General features: G+C 42.8%; 1 protein-coding gene across 1 annotated transcript in view; it reads left to right on the top strand.

Moving 5' to 3' along the window:
- OPRL1 (opioid related nociceptin receptor 1) overlaps positions 1-22523 on the top strand; it is a 35425-nt gene extending 12902 nt beyond the window's left edge. Inside the window, exons 2-3 of the mRNA XM_038750707.1 lie at positions 15917-16272; positions 21838-22523. Coding sequence (XP_038606635.1) covers positions 15917-16272; positions 21838-22361 — 880 coding nt within the window. The 3' untranslated portion in view covers positions 22362-22523. The remainder of the gene's footprint in view (positions 1-15916; positions 16273-21837) is intronic.
- Positions 22524-22787: the final 264 nt, after the last annotated feature.

The raw sequence follows: 22787 nt of genomic DNA, 5'->3' as shown, positions 1-22787 counted from the left end.
GCAGAGCACTGCCCTAAGCATTTGGAAGAGTACAATACAACACTGTAGGTAGGAGTGGTCTCTGCCCACAAGGAGCTTACAGACTAGAGAGGGAGACAGTTGAAGTCAGGCCAGGGAGGTGGGTTGGCATCACTCACCGCTGTGAATCTCCCTGCCAGGTTCATTTAAATAAGGTTGGTTTGGAGGGACATCAAGACTGGACAATTAGAAAGTCAATGAGGATGGAGAAAACTAAGCATCAGATAGCTGTTAGACGCAAAACAGGGGTTGTCCTACTTATCAAACTGCAAATTTTAGGGGTGGGTCCTGTTACCTGAGTGGAAGAGAAACAGGCCAGTCTTTCCTGGAGGTAATTAGTTCTCTGAAATTGAAAGTAACTCTTCAGGGTGTGCTAGCTGACTTCTGGCCAAGCAGGAAGAGGTGTTGAGGGAGAAACTGGAACCTGAACCATTGAAAGCTTTTTTTTTTTCTTTGGCCACTGCACTGGGTTTTAGGAAGATTTCACTAGCTGGATGCCAACCTCATTTTGCAGACTTCTATTTGGCAAATGGTCTGGTTTTAAGAAATTGCACCCAGCATTATAAAAGGATATTGGTACTGGATTTGGTGGAATCTCTGAATATGGAGGAGAATATCCTGGTTCTGTTGGGTCATCCTGGAGTGATATGTTGAGGGATGAGGGCCATTGTCACTGAGGGGGTCTAGGAGTGGTTCCAACCTGGGTCTCTTCAAGGGTTCAGGAGACTGTGATTCTTAGCTTGCTAAATAACTACAGAGAAGCAATTTGGAGTCTCAGTTTACCCATTTGTAAACATAAAATATGAACTATCCCCCAGAGATGCTTGGATTTTAAAACAAGATTTTAAAGGGGAGAGAGAGAGAGAGAGAGAGAGAAAGAGAGAGAGAGAGAGAGAGAGAGAGAGAGAGAGAGAGAGAGAGAGAGAGAGAGCATAATCTGTCCCTCATTTCTAAGATGACAGCATTGGTGGTGAGCTCCAATCCATATGTGGTTGAAAATATCATCTCCTCCAAGAAGCTTTTCCTGATTATTCTTTCTCCCCACCCTGTTTTCCCACCCCTGCTACTACTACAGCACTTCTGTTCATATCTTTATACCCTGTCATCTCCCCCTACCTATAATTTAGTTTAGTGTCTATCTCCCATGATGGATTATAAATCCTTGAGGATTGGGATTGTGTCTACTGAGTCTCTTGTACATTTCCAAATGTTTAGTATAGTGTTTTGCACAAAGCAAGAGCTCAATAAATACTATTGCTTGCTTTATTGAGAAGTCCAAGAGAAGCAGTGTGGCCTAGAGGAAAGAGCCCGGGCTTGGGAGTCAGAGGTCACGGGTTCTAATCCCTGCTCTGCCACTTGTCAGCTGTGTGACTTTGGACAAGTCACTTAACTTATCTGTGCTTCAGTTACCTCATCTGTAAAGTGGGGATGAAGACTGTGAGCCCAATGTGAGACAATCTGATTACCTTGTATTCCCCCCAGTGTTTAGAACAGTGCTTGGCACATAGTAAGCACTTAACAAATACCATCATTATTATTATTACTAAGTCCAAAATGTGATTGATAACCCACTCACCAAAGTGTGCACTTAAAGAAAGTCCTCTGAAGGAGTGACAGGTTTGCCAGTTGGGCAGCCTGTTTTCCAATCTGCCTTTTGTTATACTGATTTTCCTGAAATTTCTGCTCCAAGACTGTGGCATCTCCCCTCCCAGTTGATTTGTCTATTGCTGGGGTCTCCCAGCTGTCCACCATTATGGCACTTAAGAAGTGCCAAGTGATGCTGTCCTTTAGCTTCTGCATTCCCATTTGAACATGACATTGTGGAGGAATATCAGAGCTTTGGGGGAAAATCTCTCTGATGATAAGCTTCTGCTGGGCCACCAACTACATTCATATAAACAACACTCTGAAAACCAACTGTGCAAGCTTGACATGAATTTACATTCGGGATGCAATGAGGATTAATGGGATAATAATAATGGCATTTATTAAGTGCTTGCTTTGTGCAAAGCACTGTTCTAAGCACTGGGGAGGTTACAAGGTGATCAGGTTGTCCCACGGGGGGCTCACAGTCTTAATCCCCATTTTACAGATGCGGTAACTGAGGCACAGAGAAGTTATGACTTGCCCAAAGTCACACAGCTGACAATTGGTGGAGCCGGGATTTGAACCCCTGACCTCTGACTCCAAAGCCTGTGCTCTTTCCACTGAGCCACATTGCTTCTAATGCCTCTAAAGTATTATCCATTCCTTAGAAGAGAGGTTAGAGCTGAATACAGAGTATCTGTACGTACTGTAAAGGTTTCTGTCTCTGTAGCCTTTCACTACCAAGTGCACCTGTTTAGCAAATTTCCTTACTCGTCTATCTGATTCACTTTGAGGGTAATAATAATAATAATAACTGTGATATTTGTAAGTGCTTACTACGTCTCAAACCTTGTTCTAAGCACCAGGGTAGATGCAAGATTACCATGTCAGTCACAGTCCCTGTCCCACATGGGGTTCATAGTCCAAGTTGGAGAGAGAATGGCTTTTGAAAAAATTTTACAGATGAAGAAACTGAGGCACAGAGAAATTTAGTGATTTGCCCGAGGTCACAAAGCAGTTACAGCTACTACTCAGGCTCTCTGACTTCCGGGCCCCTGCTCTTTCCACTAGGATGCACTGCCTAAGGTAGGGCAAAATGGTCCTTTAGGGGCCCTTTGGGGTGACCCATCCTCCTCCTCCTCCTCTTCCTCTCCTTCCCTTATTTTCCGTTTGAAACAGGCATTCTGACAGCAGACCATCTCCCCTGTGTGCCAAGATGCTTCTGGGCAAAGCTCCAAACAACGATGTGTGCATTCAGGGCTTTGCCCGGGGAAGGCATGGCATGCTGTATCCTTCGGTAGGGTGTGGGGGAGAGGAATTAGTATTCTTTGCAGAGGCCCCTCCCTCCCAACAGGATTAAAACAGCCTGGTGCCTGCTCTGCCCTGATGCAGAGGGGAGAGAGGTTTGGGCTCAGTGAATTTTGCTTTGGCACTTGGTGGCCAACCTCTGGGAACCCACAGCCTGGGTTGAAATCATTGCTTCAATTAACCTGGAAATTAATCCCCTGGGAGAGCAGGAGGGTGGCATGCACGGGGCCTCTCAGACAACCAGTGGTGGGGTGCTATCCATTCCTCATCCTCGTCTTTGGAAGAAACACCCCCTTTGTGAGGACCAAGCCATGAATTAGTTGACATCTTCCTCCATTGCTCCCTAGACCTACATCACTAGGTCATTCCAAGGATGGACCAAATGAAATTACCGTTGGAACCTGCTCTTTTCGTTGTGTTGTTCCCCTGTTCATGAGCTTCCACCTCCTGCATATTTGCCAGACCACAGCCCTCCCCATCTTCAAAGCCATTTTACAATAATAATAATAATAATAATTTTAGTAATAAGCGCTTACTATGTGCCAAGCACTGTTCTAAGCGCTGGGGAAGATACAATATAATCAGGTTGTCCCTCATGGGACTCACAGTCTTAATTCCCCATTTTTCAGATGAGATAACTGAGGCAGAGAGAAGCTAAGTGACTTGCCCAAAGTCACACAGCTGATAAGTGGCGGAGTGGGATTAGAACCCATGACCTCCGACTCCCAAGCCCGTGCTCTTTCCACTGAGCCACGCTGCTTCTCTGCAATCCCACTCTTCCACTCAGAAGCCTTCCCTGATTACTGACTGCTTCACACCCCAAGTCATGTTAACTCAACAGCCTTTCTCAGCTCCTTTTTTCCCCAATCTCAGCACCTATCTATAGTCAGTTTTTTCTTCCAGCATTTATTGTGACTTGATCCTGACATGCTCTACCACCTATTTAATCCTTGAGAAGCAGAGTGGCCTAGTGGAAAGAGTTTGGGAAGCAAGACGACCTGGGTTCTAATTTCAGCTCTGCACATTTGCCTGCCTGTGGTCTTTGGCAAGTTACTTAACTTCTGTGCTTCAGTTTCCTCAACTGTAAAATGGAGATTGAATACCTGTTTTCCCTTCTGCATAGGCTGTTAGCCCCTTGTGGGACCGGAACTGTGTCCAACTTAATTACTTGTATCTACCCCAGTGTTTAGTACAGTGCCTAGAACATAATAAACACTTAACAAATACTAATATTACTATCATTATTATTATATTTTCAAGTATTTTTATTATCCTCTGAATCCCAATATTTATAATTTTGCTCCATCTCCCACATGAATTATATTATTGAGTACCTACTGTGAGGAGAGTACTCTACTAAGCACTTGGGAGAATCCAATATAACAGCGTGGGTAATACATTCCTAGAGGACTGTAAACTCCTTGAAGGCAGAGAACGAGTATTGGCTTCTGTTTCCTTTCCCAAATACTTAGTGCAGTGCTCTGTTCTTAATAAATACCTCTAGACACTCAATAAATACCACTGATGGATTTGATCAATTGATTGAGCTTGAGTTTCAGCCTTCTTTTTGGTAACACTTCCTCTTCTCGTGAAATGGAACTGGTGGAGAACCCTGCAGGCGCTTGCCGGGTACAGATGCTCATTTACATAGAGAGTGTAAAAACAAAGTGATTGCTTCTGACTCCAAAAGTCTTAAATTCATTTTGTTTGGGATTGATTTGAGAATTAGTTAATGCCTGTTCAGGGGAAATCACATGGCCAGCTGATGAATGGATTTTATTTGTATTTGTTTTCTGGAAGCATGAAGGGCACAGGTGGGTAATAGTTGTTTTCTTGAAGCTTATCAGCAGATACCAAGGAAGAATAAAAGTTGCATTTAATCAAAAGATTTGTTGTTTTGGTAAGGAACCATTTTGTGACGTATCTGACACACTCCCTTTGCTTCATATATCAGCTCATCCACAACAGTTTTTTAAGGCCTGTACAAAACGAATGAAAATAATTTTCATGACTCTTGTTTGTCCTGTATTGTGTCATGCTGGGCTCGGGGTGAAAATGAGCAGGAGTCAGCAAGTCCAGGGTGTAAAACAAATTAGACAATTTCTCAAAGAAATAGAGCTCAAAAGAACTGAAAGTAAATTATCGGAGTTAGTACTTCCTTTTTTAGGCAGCTGATACTCAGGGCTAAGGAATACCTCACCTCACTGACTCTAGGGAGTGTAGGAAATTATAGGCTGGTGGATACTTTTTCTATGAGGATGATCTTGCATTGCATATCAAGGAGTGTGGCCTAGTGGATAAAGCATGGGTTTGGGAGTCAGAGGACCAGGGTTTGAATCCTGCCTCTTTCACTTGCCTGCTGTGTGACCTTGGGCAGTCATTTAACATCTCTGTGCTTCACTTTCCTCAACTGCAAGAAATGGGGATTTCTGTTCTCCCCCCTGCTTGACAGTGAACCTCATGGGGGACAGGGACTGTACTTGGGCTTATCAAATATAAAAAAAACCCCAGTTATTGCACCACATTTTAATCATTTTTATTTTTGTGTTATTTTTTAAGTGCTTTTGTTTCAGTTACAGTTCTAAACTCTGGGGTAGATACAAGTTAATCAGATTGGACATAGCTCAAAGAAGTACACACACTACATCTCTATATTATGCATCTATATGTATTACATATAGATGGTTTGTTTTTAAGTTCACCCTCCATTTGCTGCCACATACACCACTCACTCCTGGCCCCCCTCTCTTTCACTATTTTGTATTCTTCTGATGTAATACTTATTTTCTTTCTTCGTAATAAGCATGGGTTTAAACAATGGACTGCATCAGTAACATTTCCCTTGAGCCTGTTCTTACGATCTTTTTGGGGGCATATTATGTTGTTTTTTATTGTCCTGGCTTTGATCTTTGGGCTCTGAGAAGAGTCTGTATCCTAGAGATGGAGAAATAGAGGATGTTTGGCCCATATGGGGTTATAGGACTCCATTTCCTTTAGACTGAAAGCTCCTTCTCTAACTGTAAACTGCTTGTGGTCAGGGAATATGTCCTCTAACTTTGCTATATTATAGTCTGCTAAGTGCTTGTACAGTGCCCTACACTCAATTAATATCATTGATTGATTTTCCTGCAATCAGTACCCATTTTCAACACTCTTTAGCTAGAGCTCAGGAGATATTTGGTCGCAATAGAGACAGGAAATCAAAAACTGAAGGATTCAGTGCCCGGAGAAAGATGTCTCACTTTTTAACCATCACCAGTCATTTTTAAAGCTTTGGATCAGGTCAGTATCCTTAATCAGGTTTATTCCTTCAGTCTTTCAATTGACTTCTGCTGAAAGAGCAAGGCAGTTGTGGGCAAGGGCCACCTAACCTCATGTTAACTGCTAACAACTTTTGATTTCATTACACAGAACAAAATGGAAATTTTTTTAAGTACCTGATTAGAATTGCATGAGCTAGTGCATGCTGATATGGAGTTCTTCAATTTCACCCTTCCTCTGTTCTCCATCTCTGAGTTTCCCAACCAGCCTCCATTTCTGTTTCTTTCCATCTCTTTTCCTAAGGCTCCAGTGGGCTCATGCTCGCTGTGCATGCTCTAATGTTGTTATTTTCGAGTTCCTCTCTCCTAGTGGATTCTTTTGAAAATAGATTCCATCCCTAACTACATTATTACTTGGATTTCTGGGGTCAAAGACTCTTTTCTTGCATTCAACTCTGTTCTTTTCCCAGGAAAAAGAAAATGCATAGTGACTGAACATCAGAAGACTATTCCTTCCATTCTCAGGGATTTTGTGGATTTTGTTTGATCTCCTGGTATATTCCCACTTAGAAGTGCTCCTCGGTTGGTAAACGAAAGCTCTTGCATTTAGCCGTTGATAAAACACTGAAACTGCTCCCACGGTCCTAGTCCTACTCTCCCTGGAGAGTCTGTCTTGTGAATTCCACAGTTTTTCAAGAGGCAAAATTTCCTCTAAGCCCCAGAGAGATGTCTTTAGAGAGCCTTAAAACCCATGATACAACTACTTTGCTTTCCATCAGTACATCTCCCAAGTGCTAAGCACTAAGTGCTCTTTGCTCTGCAAAGAGTAAGCACACAATAAACATGATTGATTAATTGGTGGAAACCTGTTCAAACAGACATTGATACTGCAGATCAGAAATAACCAACTCATTATTTCAGCAATGGGGCTGGTATCTTTCACTAGTAAGGAAGAAGGCTCTTGCCACCTTCAAAGTCTTATTGAAGGCCTATCTCCTCCAAGATGCCTTCCCTGAATAAGCCCTTGTTCCCTTTTCTCTCATTTCATTCTGTGTTGCCTTGATTTTCTCCCTTCATTTACCGCACTTCCCTTTATTTGCCGCCCGCCTCAGCTCCTCAGCACTTGTAGACAGATCAGCAATTTATTTATATTAATGTCTGTATCCTCCTCCAGACTGTAAGCTTGTTCTGGGCAGGGAATGTGTATGCTATATTGTACTCTCCCTAGTTCTTAGTACAGTGCTCTGCATATAGCAAGTGCTCAATAAATATGATTGATTGATGGATGGATTCCAGGAACCTCGCCAACCCAAGAGCCCTTTTCTCTCCCCTTTCCTGGCTGCTGCTGATACATGTACTGTCAAATAGGGTGAGACAAGTCAGATAGCTGCTTCTCTCAGGATGCCTTGAGAGCTTTATCTTTGTTAGCTGGGACCGGGGGAACAAAATTACCCAAAATCTATCACATGCTCTCAATTACTCTAAATTACTTTCCTGGTTCTGACCTCTGGTATCTCTGTGGACACTCAACAAGCAAAGCACTGTGGTCCTGCCCTTGAGAACTTTGCTGTGTCCGTCAAATGCCTCCCTCTGGGAGAGAGGGGAAGGGAAGCACAAGAAAAGTTAGTTTTCTGGATGTCCACGTTTAGGAGCAGTTGGTTTGCTGGGAGATTTATGACAAGAAGAAGCCCCTGGGGCTCTAGATTTATGGTGCAAATAGTTGAGGCCATAAATGTTTTGATTAAAGGGTTTCATTTGTCTTCTCCTGGCCAGTGGGCCTACAAAGAGCTTTGTTTGACATTCCATGGAGTCCATCAAACTGTGACCTTCAGTCCATCTTAGATTAATCATCCATCCACCAGGGTACTGAAAAAGGAAAGGGATTTTTTTCTTGTTTTGTTTTGAGAGAACAGAGAAGCCCTTAGGAACAGCTGGGTCATTTCAATAACCATGAAATGTCTGTGACCAACCTCAAAAGAAGTGCTGAAGTACCTAACACCTTTTTTTTACAGTGCTGAAAGGTTCCCAGAATACTCCTATCCACCGAGCCCCAGCTTCCAGAAAACCAGACAATGAACTTTGTGTCCAGTGATGCAGAAGAGTTCTAAAGTAAATGGAGGGGAAAAAAATAAAGCAAGGTGTTTTTAGTACCATAAAGTGCCTGTCCACCATTTCATCTGCTCTCTCCATGCTCCAACATAGAGGTCCAGTGCCTTTGTTCCTCTGATTAATTCATAGATTTCCAGTGTGGTCTTCGCAACAGGAAGTCCAAAGAAGAGACTCTCCAAGCTTCATCTCCATCTTTATGAACATTAATCAAACCTAGTGTGAGGTACAAGGCTAGGGCTGTAATCTGTGCTTATTAGATAATCAATCAATCATATCTATTGAGTGTTTACAAATTGCAGAGCACTGTACTAAATGCCTGGGAGAGTACAGTACAGTAGAATTAGCAGACAAGTTCCCTGCTTATAAAGACAACTATTTTCTCAGCACTGAGACCGCCATCCTCATTGTGAAGGAGTTTTTTATTTATTTGAAAGCCTCCGAAGAATGATTTTCAGTTATTTCTAACAATTTTGCTGTAATACATGGTCCCAATGAATGAATTGGCTATAACTGATGGAAATATCAGGGAAACTCCTTCCTGCACCATGAGTCTGCTCTGGGTGAAACACAGCCCTCAAGTTGACACAAGGAGAGATTTGGTATTGGAAGCAGCAGCATCTAGTGGATAGAGCATGGGTTTGGGAGTTAGAGGACCTGGGTTCTAATCCCAACTCTACCACTTGTCCACTGTGTGACCTTGGGAAAGTCACTTAACTTCTCTGAGTCTGTTACCTCATCTGGAAAATGGGGATTAAATTCCTGTTCTCCCTCCTCTTTAAAATGTGAGCACCACATGGGACAGGGATGCTCTGTCTCGTATTTACCCCACTGTTTATTATTATGATTATTTTTATTATATAATACTATATATTATATTTGAATATAATGATAATACAAATAGCAATAATACATTGCATTTGTTAAGCTTTTACTGTGTACCAAGCACTGTGCCTCAGCTCACAATTAAGACTGTGAACCCCATGAGGGACACGGACTATGTCCAACCTGATTATCTCAAATCTACCCCAGTGCTTAGTGCCTGACGCATAATAAGCACTTAAAAAATATCATATAAAAAATAAAACAGTTGTGGCCTTATGTATGGGGTTGGGTAAGAAATGATGCTGCTGTGCTTTCCAGCCTCAACCTTGGCCATATAGACCAGATTGTTTATTTTGCATTTTAGTGTTTCCTCTATTTTATGGTATTTAACACGTAAAATAAAAATGAGTGGCTAGGGTGTAAAGTGTTCTGCTAGTGAGCATTACAACAACATAGAAATGTGATCTAAAATGTTTTCAGAGTGGTATTCTGGAACCATCTACTACTGGCAATCCATTAGTTTTCTTTGAATTGATGGTTATGCTACCCCAATTGCCCCATGGCATATTTTTCAAAAACACACCTACTGTGTTACAGAGGAAGTGGCTATACTTAGAAATCTGGATTTCCTATCTTACATCTTTTTATGCCAACCAGGACAGCATACTACTGAGAAGAAGAGATGGGAGGTCAGGCATTTTGGTAAAAAAATTCAAATTGATCACCTCATGCTTCAGAGACAGAGGGTTGCAGGGGATTATTCCCTGCATTTGAATCATTTCAGTCATCTCTAAGTGAATCAATCAATAGTGTTTACTGGAGAGAACCAGCACGATATTGTTAGTCATGAGAGCCTGGTTTGAGTCCCAGCTCTTCGACTGGCTTACAGAGTGATCTTTGGCAAGTCACTTAACTTCTCTGAGCCTCACTTTCCTCATCTGTAAAATGGAGATAAACTAGACTGATCCTCACGTGTGACAGAGACAGTGGTATCTCATAACTTTATACCCACCCCAGTGCTTAGCCCATAAGAATTTAATAAAAACCACAAATGTCATTTTCTGACCTACTGTGTGCAGAGCACTATACTATGCACTTGGAAGAGATTAGAATTAGTAGACATGAGCCCTGCCCTGAAGGATCTTGCAATCTAGCAGGGGAGCCAGACACTTAAAAAAAAATTACAGATCTTATTCTGTTGGAAAATTAAATTAAAACCAGCTGTAATATTTTCCAACCACCAGACTAGCTAATGGTCTTTCATTACTTATTATACTTTCTTTTTTCTGGGATTACTCAGAAAATAATCAATCAGTCTTATTTATTGAGAGATTACTGTGTGCAGAGCGCTGTGCTAAATTTTTGGGGCTATGCAATATAACAAATTTGGTAGACATTTTCCCTGCCCACAAGATACTTACAGTCTAGAAGGGGAGAAGAGAAGGCAATAACAGCATCTTTCCCATTTCAGCTTTCTCAGCTGTAAAACTTTGCATTTAGTATAAGGAAATGGGGCACAATTTGCTTCAGTTTTGAACTGTGGCATGATGAGTATCAAATTTCTGGCTCTCCTATTTTATGTTGCTCTTTGCACACTATAAATCACATGCATATCCCCATGGGGGAAAAAAATTCCCGCACGTTCCCATAGTAAGTTCCATTCCATGTTCTTAAAATCATTTCATTCTAATTTTCTGACCCCCCTCTCCCCAATCTACTTGGATAAATAATCTCCTTGTAGAATTTCTGAATCATTTCAGCAAAGCAGATGCCTGCCTGGGTTTCTATGAAATGAACTCATTTAAAATCTGCCTGGTTAAGTAAGGGACTCAGTGCTTTTCTGTTGAGACAAACTAGGGTAATGTATTTTCCAGTGACTAATGTGATGCAAGTCCCAAGGTCTTTTGCATTTTATTTTTCACATCCAGAAAACACAACCACAAATTCCCTTAATTGTCAATTTCAACAGTAGCCTAGGGAATCAAGGAGGAAAATGGCACCAGAAGCTGTAGGTGTCCCCAAAGCCAGTGTCTCTTCTTGTCAATATACAGGTCACTCAAAGCCTCCAGGAAGCTTGAGAGAGATTCTGATTTTTATTTGAAAGATCTTTGATGAGACCCTTATGTGGTTTTCCTTGTTTGGAGTCTTGGACTCCAAATCGAACAGAATTTTGAGAAACAAAATGCATACAGCAAGGGCCCTAGAGTCAGAAGAGGTTCTGGGTAACCTTGGGCAAGCCACTTAACTTCTCTGGATATCATTTTTCTCATCTGTATAGTGATAATGAAATGCCTGTTCTCTCTCCTGTGACTGTAAGCCCCATGTGGGCAGGGATTCTGTCCAGTCTGATCAAGTTGCATTTACTCCAATGCTTAGAGCAGCACTTGACACATATCAAGAGTTTAACAAATACCATAATAATAAATTAACTTGAATCCTGTGATAGGATCTTAGTCCTCCTTCCTTAGGCTATGGAAAAGTAGGGACGGTGAACGTTTATCTCAGCTGGGGACAGGGGAGTGTGTTTGGGCTAAGAGGAGGCAGGACCTTCTGCTTCCTCTACTACCTCCACCCCTCAGTTTAGGAATACTGGGGAGCATCTGGCTGTTTTCTAAAAGTGAAGTTGGAACACCCAAGTAGAGAAAAACTTTCCTAGGAATCCAGTGAGGTCTGTACTCTCTGTGACATCTGTACTCTCTACTTTACCATCTGAACCTAGGGTTGATTGAGTTTTCAACTCGTAAGTTCTAGTTTTGCCTCTAAGCAGTCAATCAATCATATTTATGGGGTGGTTCTTAAGAGAAGAGCACTAAACTAAGCACTTGGGAGAGTACAATATAACTGAGTAGATACGTTCCCTGCTCACAAGGAGCTTACAGCCTAATATTTATTTAGGAGCTATTGGTAGTTTGGAGACAAGTTTCCCCAATTATAAACTATTTCAGTGGCTATTTTGAGTAATAGCGGCAGTATAATGCACAACAGGTGGCAGAAAATAAGTGCCTGAGAGTGAAATACATTACAAATATAGCTTTACTGTGCTACTAAATTGGACACAATTTTGATATTGTAAAGAGCATGGCATAACATAATTTATTTTCTGAGAACATTAGTTCAATGTGCTTTCTGTACATTAAATGTCTCCAGGGAGTTTTAATGGGTTATGTAACCTTTGGTGTCTCCACCAGGTTTTCAAATCTAGGCCTTTGGGTTTTGGTTTTGCAACAGAAAAACCCCAAATGTAAGGAAAGTGTTAAGTGTCCGGCCAAAGCAAAATTAGCTTCAAAACCTTTTAAATTACAATATTTTGGATTTCCTCTTCCAAGTAGAGATCATAAGTGTTTGGTCTGCCTTTGTAATATGTGGAAGCCAACCAAACAGTTCTATTATGAGAACCAGTGTGGCCTAGTGGAGAGAGCACAGACCTGGGAATCAGAGGACCTAGGTTCTAATTCCAGTTCCATCACTTTTCTGCTGTGTGACTTGGGGCAAGTCACTTAAATTATCTGTGCCTCAGTTACCTCATCCGTAAAATGGGGGTTAAGGTTGAGCCCTATGTGAGACAGGGATTAGGTCCAACCTAATTTTCTTGTTTTTATCCCAGCACTTAGTGCAATGCCTGGTAGCTAGTAAGTGCTTAACAAAAACCATGAAAAAAAAAAAAAAAAAACCAAAACTTCACTTGCTTGTAAACAGCTCTTTAGCCAGATGGATTCAAAGTGGTAGATGAGGAGAAAAGGCCCACATACCACTCATATCCCATGATCTGGTGTTCTTGTTTTCCTTAACATTCTTGACCAAATGAGGACAAGTTTTATTAGGTTTTCTTACTCTTATTTTACTATCATTATTCATTGTAGCTCTAACTGAATTGAGAAAGTGGAATTCCAGTGCAATGAATCCCCCTTTGTTGCATGAAATCTCCAATGAAGTGCCCAAAGACTCATCCCATCTAGCACTGAAGGGGTTTTATTAGTTCAGCTATAGAGAACCGCTTCTTTGCTCTACTAATTGCAGAACTTTAAGAGAGTTTTTTCCAATTAAACTGCTTTTACCATGTCACCCAAAGGGCTGTTTCTGTTCCTTCCGATACATCATCTCAATTCGATAGGCTGGTATGTTTCATCCAGTCCAGATTGGAGGTGCTCCAAAGAGGGACTCTCCTTAAAGTGGCAGAACCTGCCAACAGGTCCCCCAGCCCCTCACTGCCTGATTTTCAATAGGCCAATGCGGTCCCGAGGAGATTGGAGTTGTAGGTTTCCAGGGCTTCACTTGAACAGTCAGAAGCTCCAATCCAGATCCTCCCTCTTTCTTCAGTGCCCCTTCTTCTCAATGTCAAGAAGCAGATATCTAGTGGATAGACCATGGGGCTGGGAGTCAGAAGGACCTAGGTTCTAGTCTCGGCTCCACCACTTATCTGTTGTGTGATCTTGGGCAAGTCACTGATCTTTTCTGTGTCAGTTACCTCATCTCTAAAATGGAGATTAAAACTGTGAGCCCTATGTGGCACAGGGGCTGCATCCAACCTAGCTGGATTCTACCCTAGCACTTAGTACAGTGCCTGACACATAATAAGCTCTTAACAAATATCATTTAAAAAGTGAGCTGAGAAACTGGCTTCTGTGGGCAGGAAACAGGTCTACCCACTCTGACATATTATACTCTCCCAAGCTCTTAGTACAGTGCTCTGCACACGGCACTCAGTAGATACAATTAATTGATCGGAGGAATGGAGGGTATCCTTGCAGAAAGATAGACTTTCGATTTTATTTACTTATTTTTAAATGGTACTAGATAAGCTCTTACTGTGTGCCAGGCACTGGGGTAGAAAATAAGATAATTAGGTTGGACATAAGCCCTGTCCTACATAGGGCTTGCGGCCTAAATCAGAGGGAGAAGGATTTACTCTTCATTTTACAGATGAGGTAATCGAGTCAGAGGGAAATTAAGTGACTCGCCCAAGGGATCTGGCAATGGAGCCTTGTAGTGTGACTGGATTGACCCTATAGGGGACTTCCAAGATCCAAGGTCAGGTTACCTTGCATCTCTGTTTCTCTTCTCTCCTCCCTCCTCCTTCTCCCCCTACCCTTCTGCTACTTCTCCCTTCCTCTCTCCCTTTTTTCCACTTTTTCTTCCACACTCATTACCTCTTTTTCCTCCTCCTCCTATTCCCTTTTCACCAGCAAACTGGTGGTCTGAAATGAGCCTACCTGTTTTCTGGTGAAGTGCAGGTAAATGGGGAAAAGTAAGGGAGGGGTTAGGGAGAAGATGGGGGTGTGGTAGGGGGAGGAAATGAAGAAGGGGAATCATTGAGGAGAGATGGGAAAGAGAGGGGAAGAGAGCTTTGGCTGCAGAGGGAATGGGGCCTCTAAGAGGGGGATGCTGTGGAAGGAGAAGGGAGAAACAGTCAGCCCAAGCTGACTGTTAACTTCGTAGCTCTCCCTGAAACTTCTCTAAGGTCTCCCATTCCAACCTGTTATTTGATAGGTATAAAAGTCCCTTCCTCTCTCATGTTCTCTTTTTCTTTCTCCTTCTCTGCCTGACTCTCTGTCTCTCTCTGCCTCCTTCTCCATTTCTCTCTGTCTCCCTACCTGTCTCTTTCTATTTTCATGTACACCTTCCTCTCCTTCTCCCCATACCCTTCTTTCTCTCTCTCCCTCTTCCTTTTCCACTTCTTCTCCCTCTCCCCCAATTCTTCTCCTTCTCCCCCAGTTCTTCTCTCTCTCCCACTCTCCTTTTTCCCCATCCTTCCACCCAAAAATGAAGCCAGGAGGAAAGAAAATTCATTTTAGCACTCCGAGAGGTTGCTTGGGGAAGAGGTATATGTCAACTCTTTACTTTTCATGCTATTGAAGGGGAAAAAGAATATTATCAAACATAAAGTACAAAATGGGGAAGCAGTTTGGGTCACACTTGGACCGTTGGCCCTAGTGACTGGAGAAATCACTGTGGAGGAATGTGAGGGCCATGACAGGGATGAAGAGCCTAAGAAAGGAAAGCCTGTAGCTGGTGTAGCTGGTGAAGGCTTCGAAATTTGTCAAGGTGAGTTGATAATAATAATAATAATAATGGCATTTATTAAGTGCTTACTATGTGCAAAACACTGTTTTAAATGCTGGGGAAGTTACAAGGGGATCAGGTTGTCCCACGGGGGGCTCACAATTTTCATCCCCGTTTTACAGATGAGGTAACTGAGGCCCAGAGAAATTAAGTGACTTGCCCAAAGTCACGCAGCTGACAACTGGCGGAGCTGGGGTTTGAACCCCTGACCTCTGACTCCAAAGCCCATGCTCTTTCCACTGAGCCACGTTGCTTCTCCTGATAGATTGGATAATCCACAAGTACAAATTCCAGAGTCCGGAGAATCAATAGGGCCCAGTCCTAGCTCTTCTACTTGCTTGCTGTGTAACCTTGGGCAAGTCATTTAACTTCTCTGTGCCTCAGTTTTCTCATCTGTAAAATGGGGATTCAATACCTGTTCTTCCTCCAGTCCCCACAGGGGACTGGAACTGTGTCCGATATGATTATCTTGTATCTACCCTAGTACTTAATACAGTATTTGGCACATAGTAAGTGCTTCAAAAACACACAATTATTATTCTTATTATTACTATTATTCCAGAATGGATTGAATAGGTGTACACTATGTACATTTTCCATCAATCGACATTTATGGAGTGATTACTATGGATAGAGCACTGTACTATGAACTTTCCATCTTCAATATGGAGAACAGTGGTGGGAAAATGTAGTACTAAAGCCTTAACTCTTCTTCTCTCCTTTCTCTCCCTCTCGCTCTTTTGGTTTATGAGGTACACCAAAATGAAGACAGCCACAAATATTTATATCTTTAACCTGGCTCTGGCTGATGCCCTGGTCCTCCTCACCTTGCCCTTCCAAGGCACAGACATGTTCCTGGGCTTCTGGCCCTTTGGGAACATGCTCTGCAAGATCGTCATCTCCATCGACTATTACAACATGTTCACCAGTACCTTCACCCTGACCATGATGAGCGTGGACCGCTACATTGCCATCTGCCATCCCGTCAAGGCACTGGATATCCGGACGCCCAACAAGGCCAAGGTGGTCAACATCTGCATCTGGGCCTTGGCCTCGGTCATAGGCATCCCAGTCATGGTGATGGGGTCAGCGGAGATGGAAAACAATGGTTAGTCAAAGATGGCCGGTGAAGAATCTTTCCCAACAGTCATTCATTCATATTTATTGAGTGGTTACTCTGTGCAGAGCACTGAACTAAGCACTCCAGCTCCATCTGTATATCTGCCTATCTCACGAGGAGGGCTTGAAATATACAGCCCTAGCAGCAGGCTCTCTAAAATGGGATATGAAGTTTGAAGAGTGCACATTGTAGCATCAGTCAATCAGTGGTATTTATTGAGGGCTTGATCATTGTACTAAGCTCTTGGATGAGTACAATAAAATGGAGTCGGTAGGCATGTCCCCTGCCCACAAGGAGATGGAAGAGGGCTGGGAGCTTGAATATTTATTTAGGGAGCCCTTTGAACCCAAATCCCATCCAGGCAACAGGCCTGGGTTCAGGGATAAATTGTGTTATAATGCCCAGGAACCAAGACAAACACGTGGCACGGAGCTGCCAGCTTTGCTTGGCAAACAGGAGATGGAGGCAGATTTTTGGGGTGCTGTTGGGAGGGGAACAGGTGTCATTTGAGCAGCCACTGGGTGGGTGCTCTATCCTGCCTCCTGTTCATATTTGGTGAGGGTTTGGGGGATGGAAAGTTGGAGTTTGGGGACTTTAGGAGGTCAGGCAGAAGAAGCAGAAAAGAGGGAGATAAGAGCAATTAATTGGCACACATCTGTAATTTATAGTAATTTCTGTCTCCCTCCCTAGTCAGTAAACTCCTTTTGGACAGGGAAAATCCTGTCCAAAAGGGAAAACCTCTCCCAACTCTATTGCGTTGTACTCTCCCAAGCTCTTAGAACAGTGGCATTTTATTGAGTGCTTATTGTGGGCAGAGCCCCCTACTAGGCTCTTGGGAGAATAAGTACCATTGATTGATTGATTAATAAGGAACATTTCAGACAACTGTGTAAGGCAATGGTGTTTTATTGCTCAGACCACTGGGAATGTGATGCTTATTACTTATGTACTTATGTCATCACCTCAATAGGTTATAGTACTGCCTTGTTTGTAGTTGAGCTATCTAATAAATCCTGGGTCTCCTGGCCAAGAACTCTTCTCACTGAGAGGAATGACTGGATTCCCTAGATCCTTCCCTAGGGTCTCATTTGGAAATCCCTGGGTTTCCAAATAGTCAATTAGTTAATAATATATTAAGTACTTATAATGTACAAAGAACTAGAGTACTGAGAATAGCACAGATACATTGTAGAAGACAGTCCTTTCCTTCAAGGTCTAGATGCTTCTGTTCGAAGGATGGGGCAGTTAATACACTGGGAAGCAATGTGGCCTAGTGGAACCAGCGTGGGTTTGGAAATCAGAGGACTTGGGTTCTAATTCTGGCTCTGCCACCTGTCTGCTATGAGACCTTGGGTGGGTCAATTGACTTCTCTGAGCTCAGGAACCTCATCTGTAAAATGGGGATTAAATCCTTCTCCCTCTAAATTTAGACTGTGAGCCCAATGTGGGACAAAGACTCTGTCCAAATTGATTATATTGTTCCTATCTCAGCACTTAGTTCAGTGCCTGACACATAATAAGCACTTAACTAATGCCATATTAAAAATTCCCTCTCACCTCACCACTTTATCTCCACCCACTAGTGCCACATCAACTTTTCTGCATCTCCAAGCACTTGAATCTTCACCTGCTAAACACTTGGATATTCCCCACTGCCTTACCCCAACAGCGCTTGTGTATATATCTTTAAACACTATTGCTTCCTTCTACCTGTAATTTATTTCAAAGCCTGTCTTCCCCACAGGATTGTAAGGTATTGGAGGGCAGGGATCATGTCTGCTAAATCTATTGTATTCTCTCAAGCACAGTAGGGCTTGATAAATACTACTGATTAATGGATTGATTAACATAGGCATAATCCCCCAATCCCATAGCCCATTAAAAAGTCTGACCTTTTCAAGAAAGCTGAATGTGAAAAAAAAGTTGAGTGAACAAAAGTATTGAGAGTTAACAGTGATAACCCAAAGTGCCCACCTACATAGTTGGTAACACATTGGTAACCACATGGTGTGCCTGTCCCCATAGCGACAAACTCAGTAATTATTCAGATGGTGGGTGAATTTGCATTCGTACCTTGCTAATATCAGCCTTACATTGACAAGCCAGGGTGAGAGTTTGGAAAAATTCATTTTAACCTTAGGGTATCAACCATATCTTTCCCATAGTAAAGAAAAAGTCTCCAGAAGAAAATCTCTTTGACTGAACCATGATAAACATCAACCTATTTGCTTTTGTCCTGTATCTCCTGTACCCCTCTCTCCCTGCTTGAAACTGCAGCTCCTTTTCACTGAGACAGTGCTTATTTTTCCTTCACAGCCCTTTCCTAGCAGCTTTTACTGTTAAAACACATTTGTATTGGCAGCAGGAGAGGAACCTAAGATATACTGCTTAATGCCCCCAAATCTGGGGTTTTAGGAGCACTTGGCAAATTACATGAACATCTGTGGGCAGGGAATGTGTCTACCAACTCCATTATATTATATGCTCCCAAGTGTTAAGTATACAGTAAGTGCTTAATGAATATGATTGATTGATCGATTGATCAGCAAAATCGTTTCCAAGTCAGCCCTCCTATTCTGATGCCTGGAAGCCCATTTGACCCTTTACCACTCTCCATCCTGCATTTTTTTCCTGCCAGAACTTGGGAAAGTCTATGTAGGAATTTGATACACTGGGCACAGCCAAGTCAGTTATTATTATTATGGTGCTCGTTTAGCGCTTACTATGTGCTAAACATTGTTCTAAGCACTGGTATAGATACAAGTTAAGCAGGTTGGATACAGTCCCTGTCCCACATGGGGCTCACACTGGACACAGTCCCTGTCCCACATGGGGCTCACACTCTTAATCCCTATTTTACAGATGAGGCAACTGAGACCCAAAGAAGTTGTGATTTGCCCAAGGTCACACAGCAGACACATAGCGGAGCTGGGATTAGAACCTATGTCCTTCTAACTCCCAGGCCTGTGCTTTATCCACTATGGCATGTAAAAAGTTTAATATCTACCTCATCTTTAAAGCAGGGATTAATAATTTAATATTTACTTCAACTATAAAGTGGGGATTAAGACTGTGAGCCCTATGTGGATCACGGACTATATCCGATCTAATTATCGTGTATGTACCCCAGTACTTGGTACAGAGAGTGGCACATAGTAAACACTTAAAAGATGCCATAAAAATAAAAGTGATTAAGCCTGAGGCTCCCACATCATCCCCAACCCCTTCTTCAGTAAAGCAGGGTTTGTTTTGCTACAACGATGACTACTACTTCAATTACTACAACAGTAGGAGCTCAATTAGTGAGTTGGAAGGAAAAACCCATAGAAAATCCATTCCCCTGTGTGAATAAGCTTTCTGGACTTTTTTGTCCAAAATGGAAAAGTGAAAACCAATTCCAAAACAAACCAACAGTGTCTGGGCACCCAGATGGAGAGGGTTCATAGGTGGTTCTCTTCCTCATTTAATTTTCTTGATAACATCTTTTTCCTCTGGTAGCATGATGAAATGAGCTTGATCTTCTGAAAATGAGCTTCTTCATTCCCCCTTATCCTCCGTCCTTCCGGTTGGTGAGGCTTGACTGAGCCTTAGTCTGGAATAGAGAAGTAGCAAGGCCTAGGAGAAAGAACACATGCCTGGGAGTCAGAGGACCTGGAATCTAACCCTGTCTCTGCTATTTGTTGGCTGTGTGACCTTTGGACAAGTCACTTAATTTCTCTGTGCCTCGTTACCTTGGCTGTAAAATGGGGATTATTACTGTGCACCTGATTTGGGATAGGGACTGTGTTCAATCTGATTATCTTGTATCATCAACACATGGTAAGCACTTATTATTATTATTATTATTATTAATCACATTTATTGAGTGCTCACTGTGTGCAAAGCATTGTGCTAAGCACTTGGGAGAGTACAATAAGACATCAGACTCATTCCCTACCACAAAGAGCTCACTTAACAAATAACATTAAAAAAATTGAACTTGGCTTCTTGACAGTTCCTTAGAAGAATGAAAAATGAAGTGATTTCCTTTCTTTACGAGTCTGTTGCTCCCCTATCTGCTGTCAGTGTGACTACAGAGGGCACCATGAGGGTAAAACATGGCAACTACTAGATGGCAGAGAATTCTCCCCACCCCTAAATGGGAGATTGATGAATCAAATAAAGAAACAAGTGTTAACTGAGCACCCCCAGAAGGCATAGCACATTTCCTGGATCTGGGTGAACAGTGGATAAAAATTTACTGTGAATTTTCCTTTCCAACTTGTTTGGACTATTCATGTGCTGTGCTGCTTCTAAGAAGCAGCTGCAGTTCAGTGCTCTCTGATTCTGCTTTTAGAAGTGTAGTTGGTAAAGCGATATGTATAGCTGGTAAAGCGGTAGCAAAGAAAGTCATGATTTATTAATAGAGCATGAGGCAAGACAGAGGGGTATCAGCTCTGATTCACTGAGTGGAATTACTGTGGTACGTTATAAATCATCCTGTCAACAGGAGATGGATCGGCAACTGAGAAATGAAGACAGCCAGATTCGATTTATCAGAGCCCTGTAAATTCCCAGTGGAAGATGGCTGGAATCATAATCACCAGTGAACAAAGAAAGTTAATTCTTATCTCTGAAGTCTGAACCATTTTTGAAATACAAAAATTAAAAAAACAATTAAGAACCTTAGGCCCCCTTTGATTTTAACTAGGTTTCTCATCCCCTAAGTAACCTTTCCTTCATTCCCTGCCCTTCATTTCCTTGAAAGCCCTCAAGGACAAACGACATTTCCTGATTAGTTGCCAACCTTGAAATGAGATGCTCTAATCTGTGGTTTATGCAATTTCATCTCTAATATCCTCTCTCCTAATGCTATCCCTGGATGTTGATGCAATTTTCAAACGAAGAAAAAGGCAAAGTTGATACTCGAAGGTGCCCTGGGGATTCCATTTTCCCACCTGAAGTTATAACATTTCCAAAACATTTATCAAACTCTTGCACTGTGTGGTTTAACCATGAGGTTACTGGGAGAGTCAGCATCAAGGTTGAGGGATGTGGGGCAGAGAAAAAGTAGGTCCCAGAGCAAATATATTTTATTTTGGGAGTAAGTACAGGCAGGCTGTAGAGGGGATTAATAATAATTGTAGTGTTTGTTAAGCGCTTACTGTGTGCTAAGCACTAAATGTGCTAAATGCTGGGGTAGATACAAGACAATTTGGTCAGAAGCTGTTCTTGTCCCCGCATAGGTCTCCCAGTCTTTGTAGGAGGAAGAATACATATTGAATCCCTGTTTTACCAGTGAGGAGACTGAGGCTCAGAGAAGTTAAGTGACTTGCTCAAGGTCACACAACAGGCAGGTGACAGAGCCAGGAATAGAACCCAAGTGTTCTGACTCTCTCTGGTAGGCCACACTCCTTCTTTTACTCAACAGGATTGCTGGGTAAGGCCGCTTTATGATGAGGCATTGACAGATTGATCCCTCCTCTAATTGGCCCAATAGTAATTGTTTATAAAGGTTGAAGGGGAAACTGAGATTTGTCCCCTTTCAGTGTGCATTTCTCTCTCATCTCACAGAGATCGAGTGCCTGGTCCAAATCCCAGTGCCAGAAAATTACTGGTCTCCAGTCTTCGGGGTCTGTGTCTTTCTCTTCTCCTTCGTGATCCCCGTCTTAATCATCACCATCTGCTACAGCCTGATGATCCGACGCTTAAAGAATGTGCGGGTCCTGTCGGGTTCCAAGGAGAAGGACCGGAACCTCCGCCGCATCACCCGCATGGTCCTCGTGGTGGTGGCCGTTTTTGTCATCTGCTGGACCCCGATCCAGATCTTCGTGCTGGTCCAGTGCCTGGGCACTCAGCCGGACAGCGAGGTCAAGGTCGTCATTCTCCACTTCTGCATCGTCCTGGGCTACGCCAACAGCAGCCTGAACCCAGTCCTCTACGCCTTCCTCGATGAGAACTTCAAGACCTGCTTCAAGAAGTTCTGCTTCCCTTCCACCTTCCGGCCTGAATTGCAAATGTCCAACCGGATGTGCAGCATTGCCAAGGATGTGGCTTATGCCTGCAAGACCTCAGATGGGACGAACAACCCCGCATGACTAGGCATGGAACTGCCGGTGATACCGGCCAGCCCGCAGAGCCCCACAACCCCGAACACGGAACTCACTCAGGTCACGGGGCTCTAGTGGGGAACTTCCCGTTCACCCTCAGCCTGGGCTAGGATGAGGATCCAGTTCGAAGAATGCGGGAAAGGTTGTCTGTGGCGGGGGTGGGGTGGGGAGGGGCATTTGGTGAATTGCCACTTTCTAACCAAGAAGGCCTGAGGGGTTTGAGTGCTAGAGCAAAGATTCTGTTCCAGGGATCTTTTTTGCCTCCTGGGTGGACCTAGGGTCCATCACTAAAAGGTCTTCTGAAATTAGACCTCAATGAAGCCAAAGGAAAGGACTGCAATTGAACAAGGTACACAAAATCAAGGATCGTTTGTGAAATTATTCATAGCAGGAAAAAGGAAATCGTTAAGGAGT

This window comes from Tachyglossus aculeatus, chromosome 8 (assembly GCF_015852505.1).
Source record: "Tachyglossus aculeatus isolate mTacAcu1 chromosome 8, mTacAcu1.pri, whole genome shotgun sequence".
NCBI classification, from domain to species: Eukaryota; Metazoa; Chordata; class Mammalia; order Monotremata; family Tachyglossidae; genus Tachyglossus; species Tachyglossus aculeatus.
Note: the sequence above shows the minus strand (reverse complement) of the source record. Positions and strands in the feature narration are given on the sequence as shown.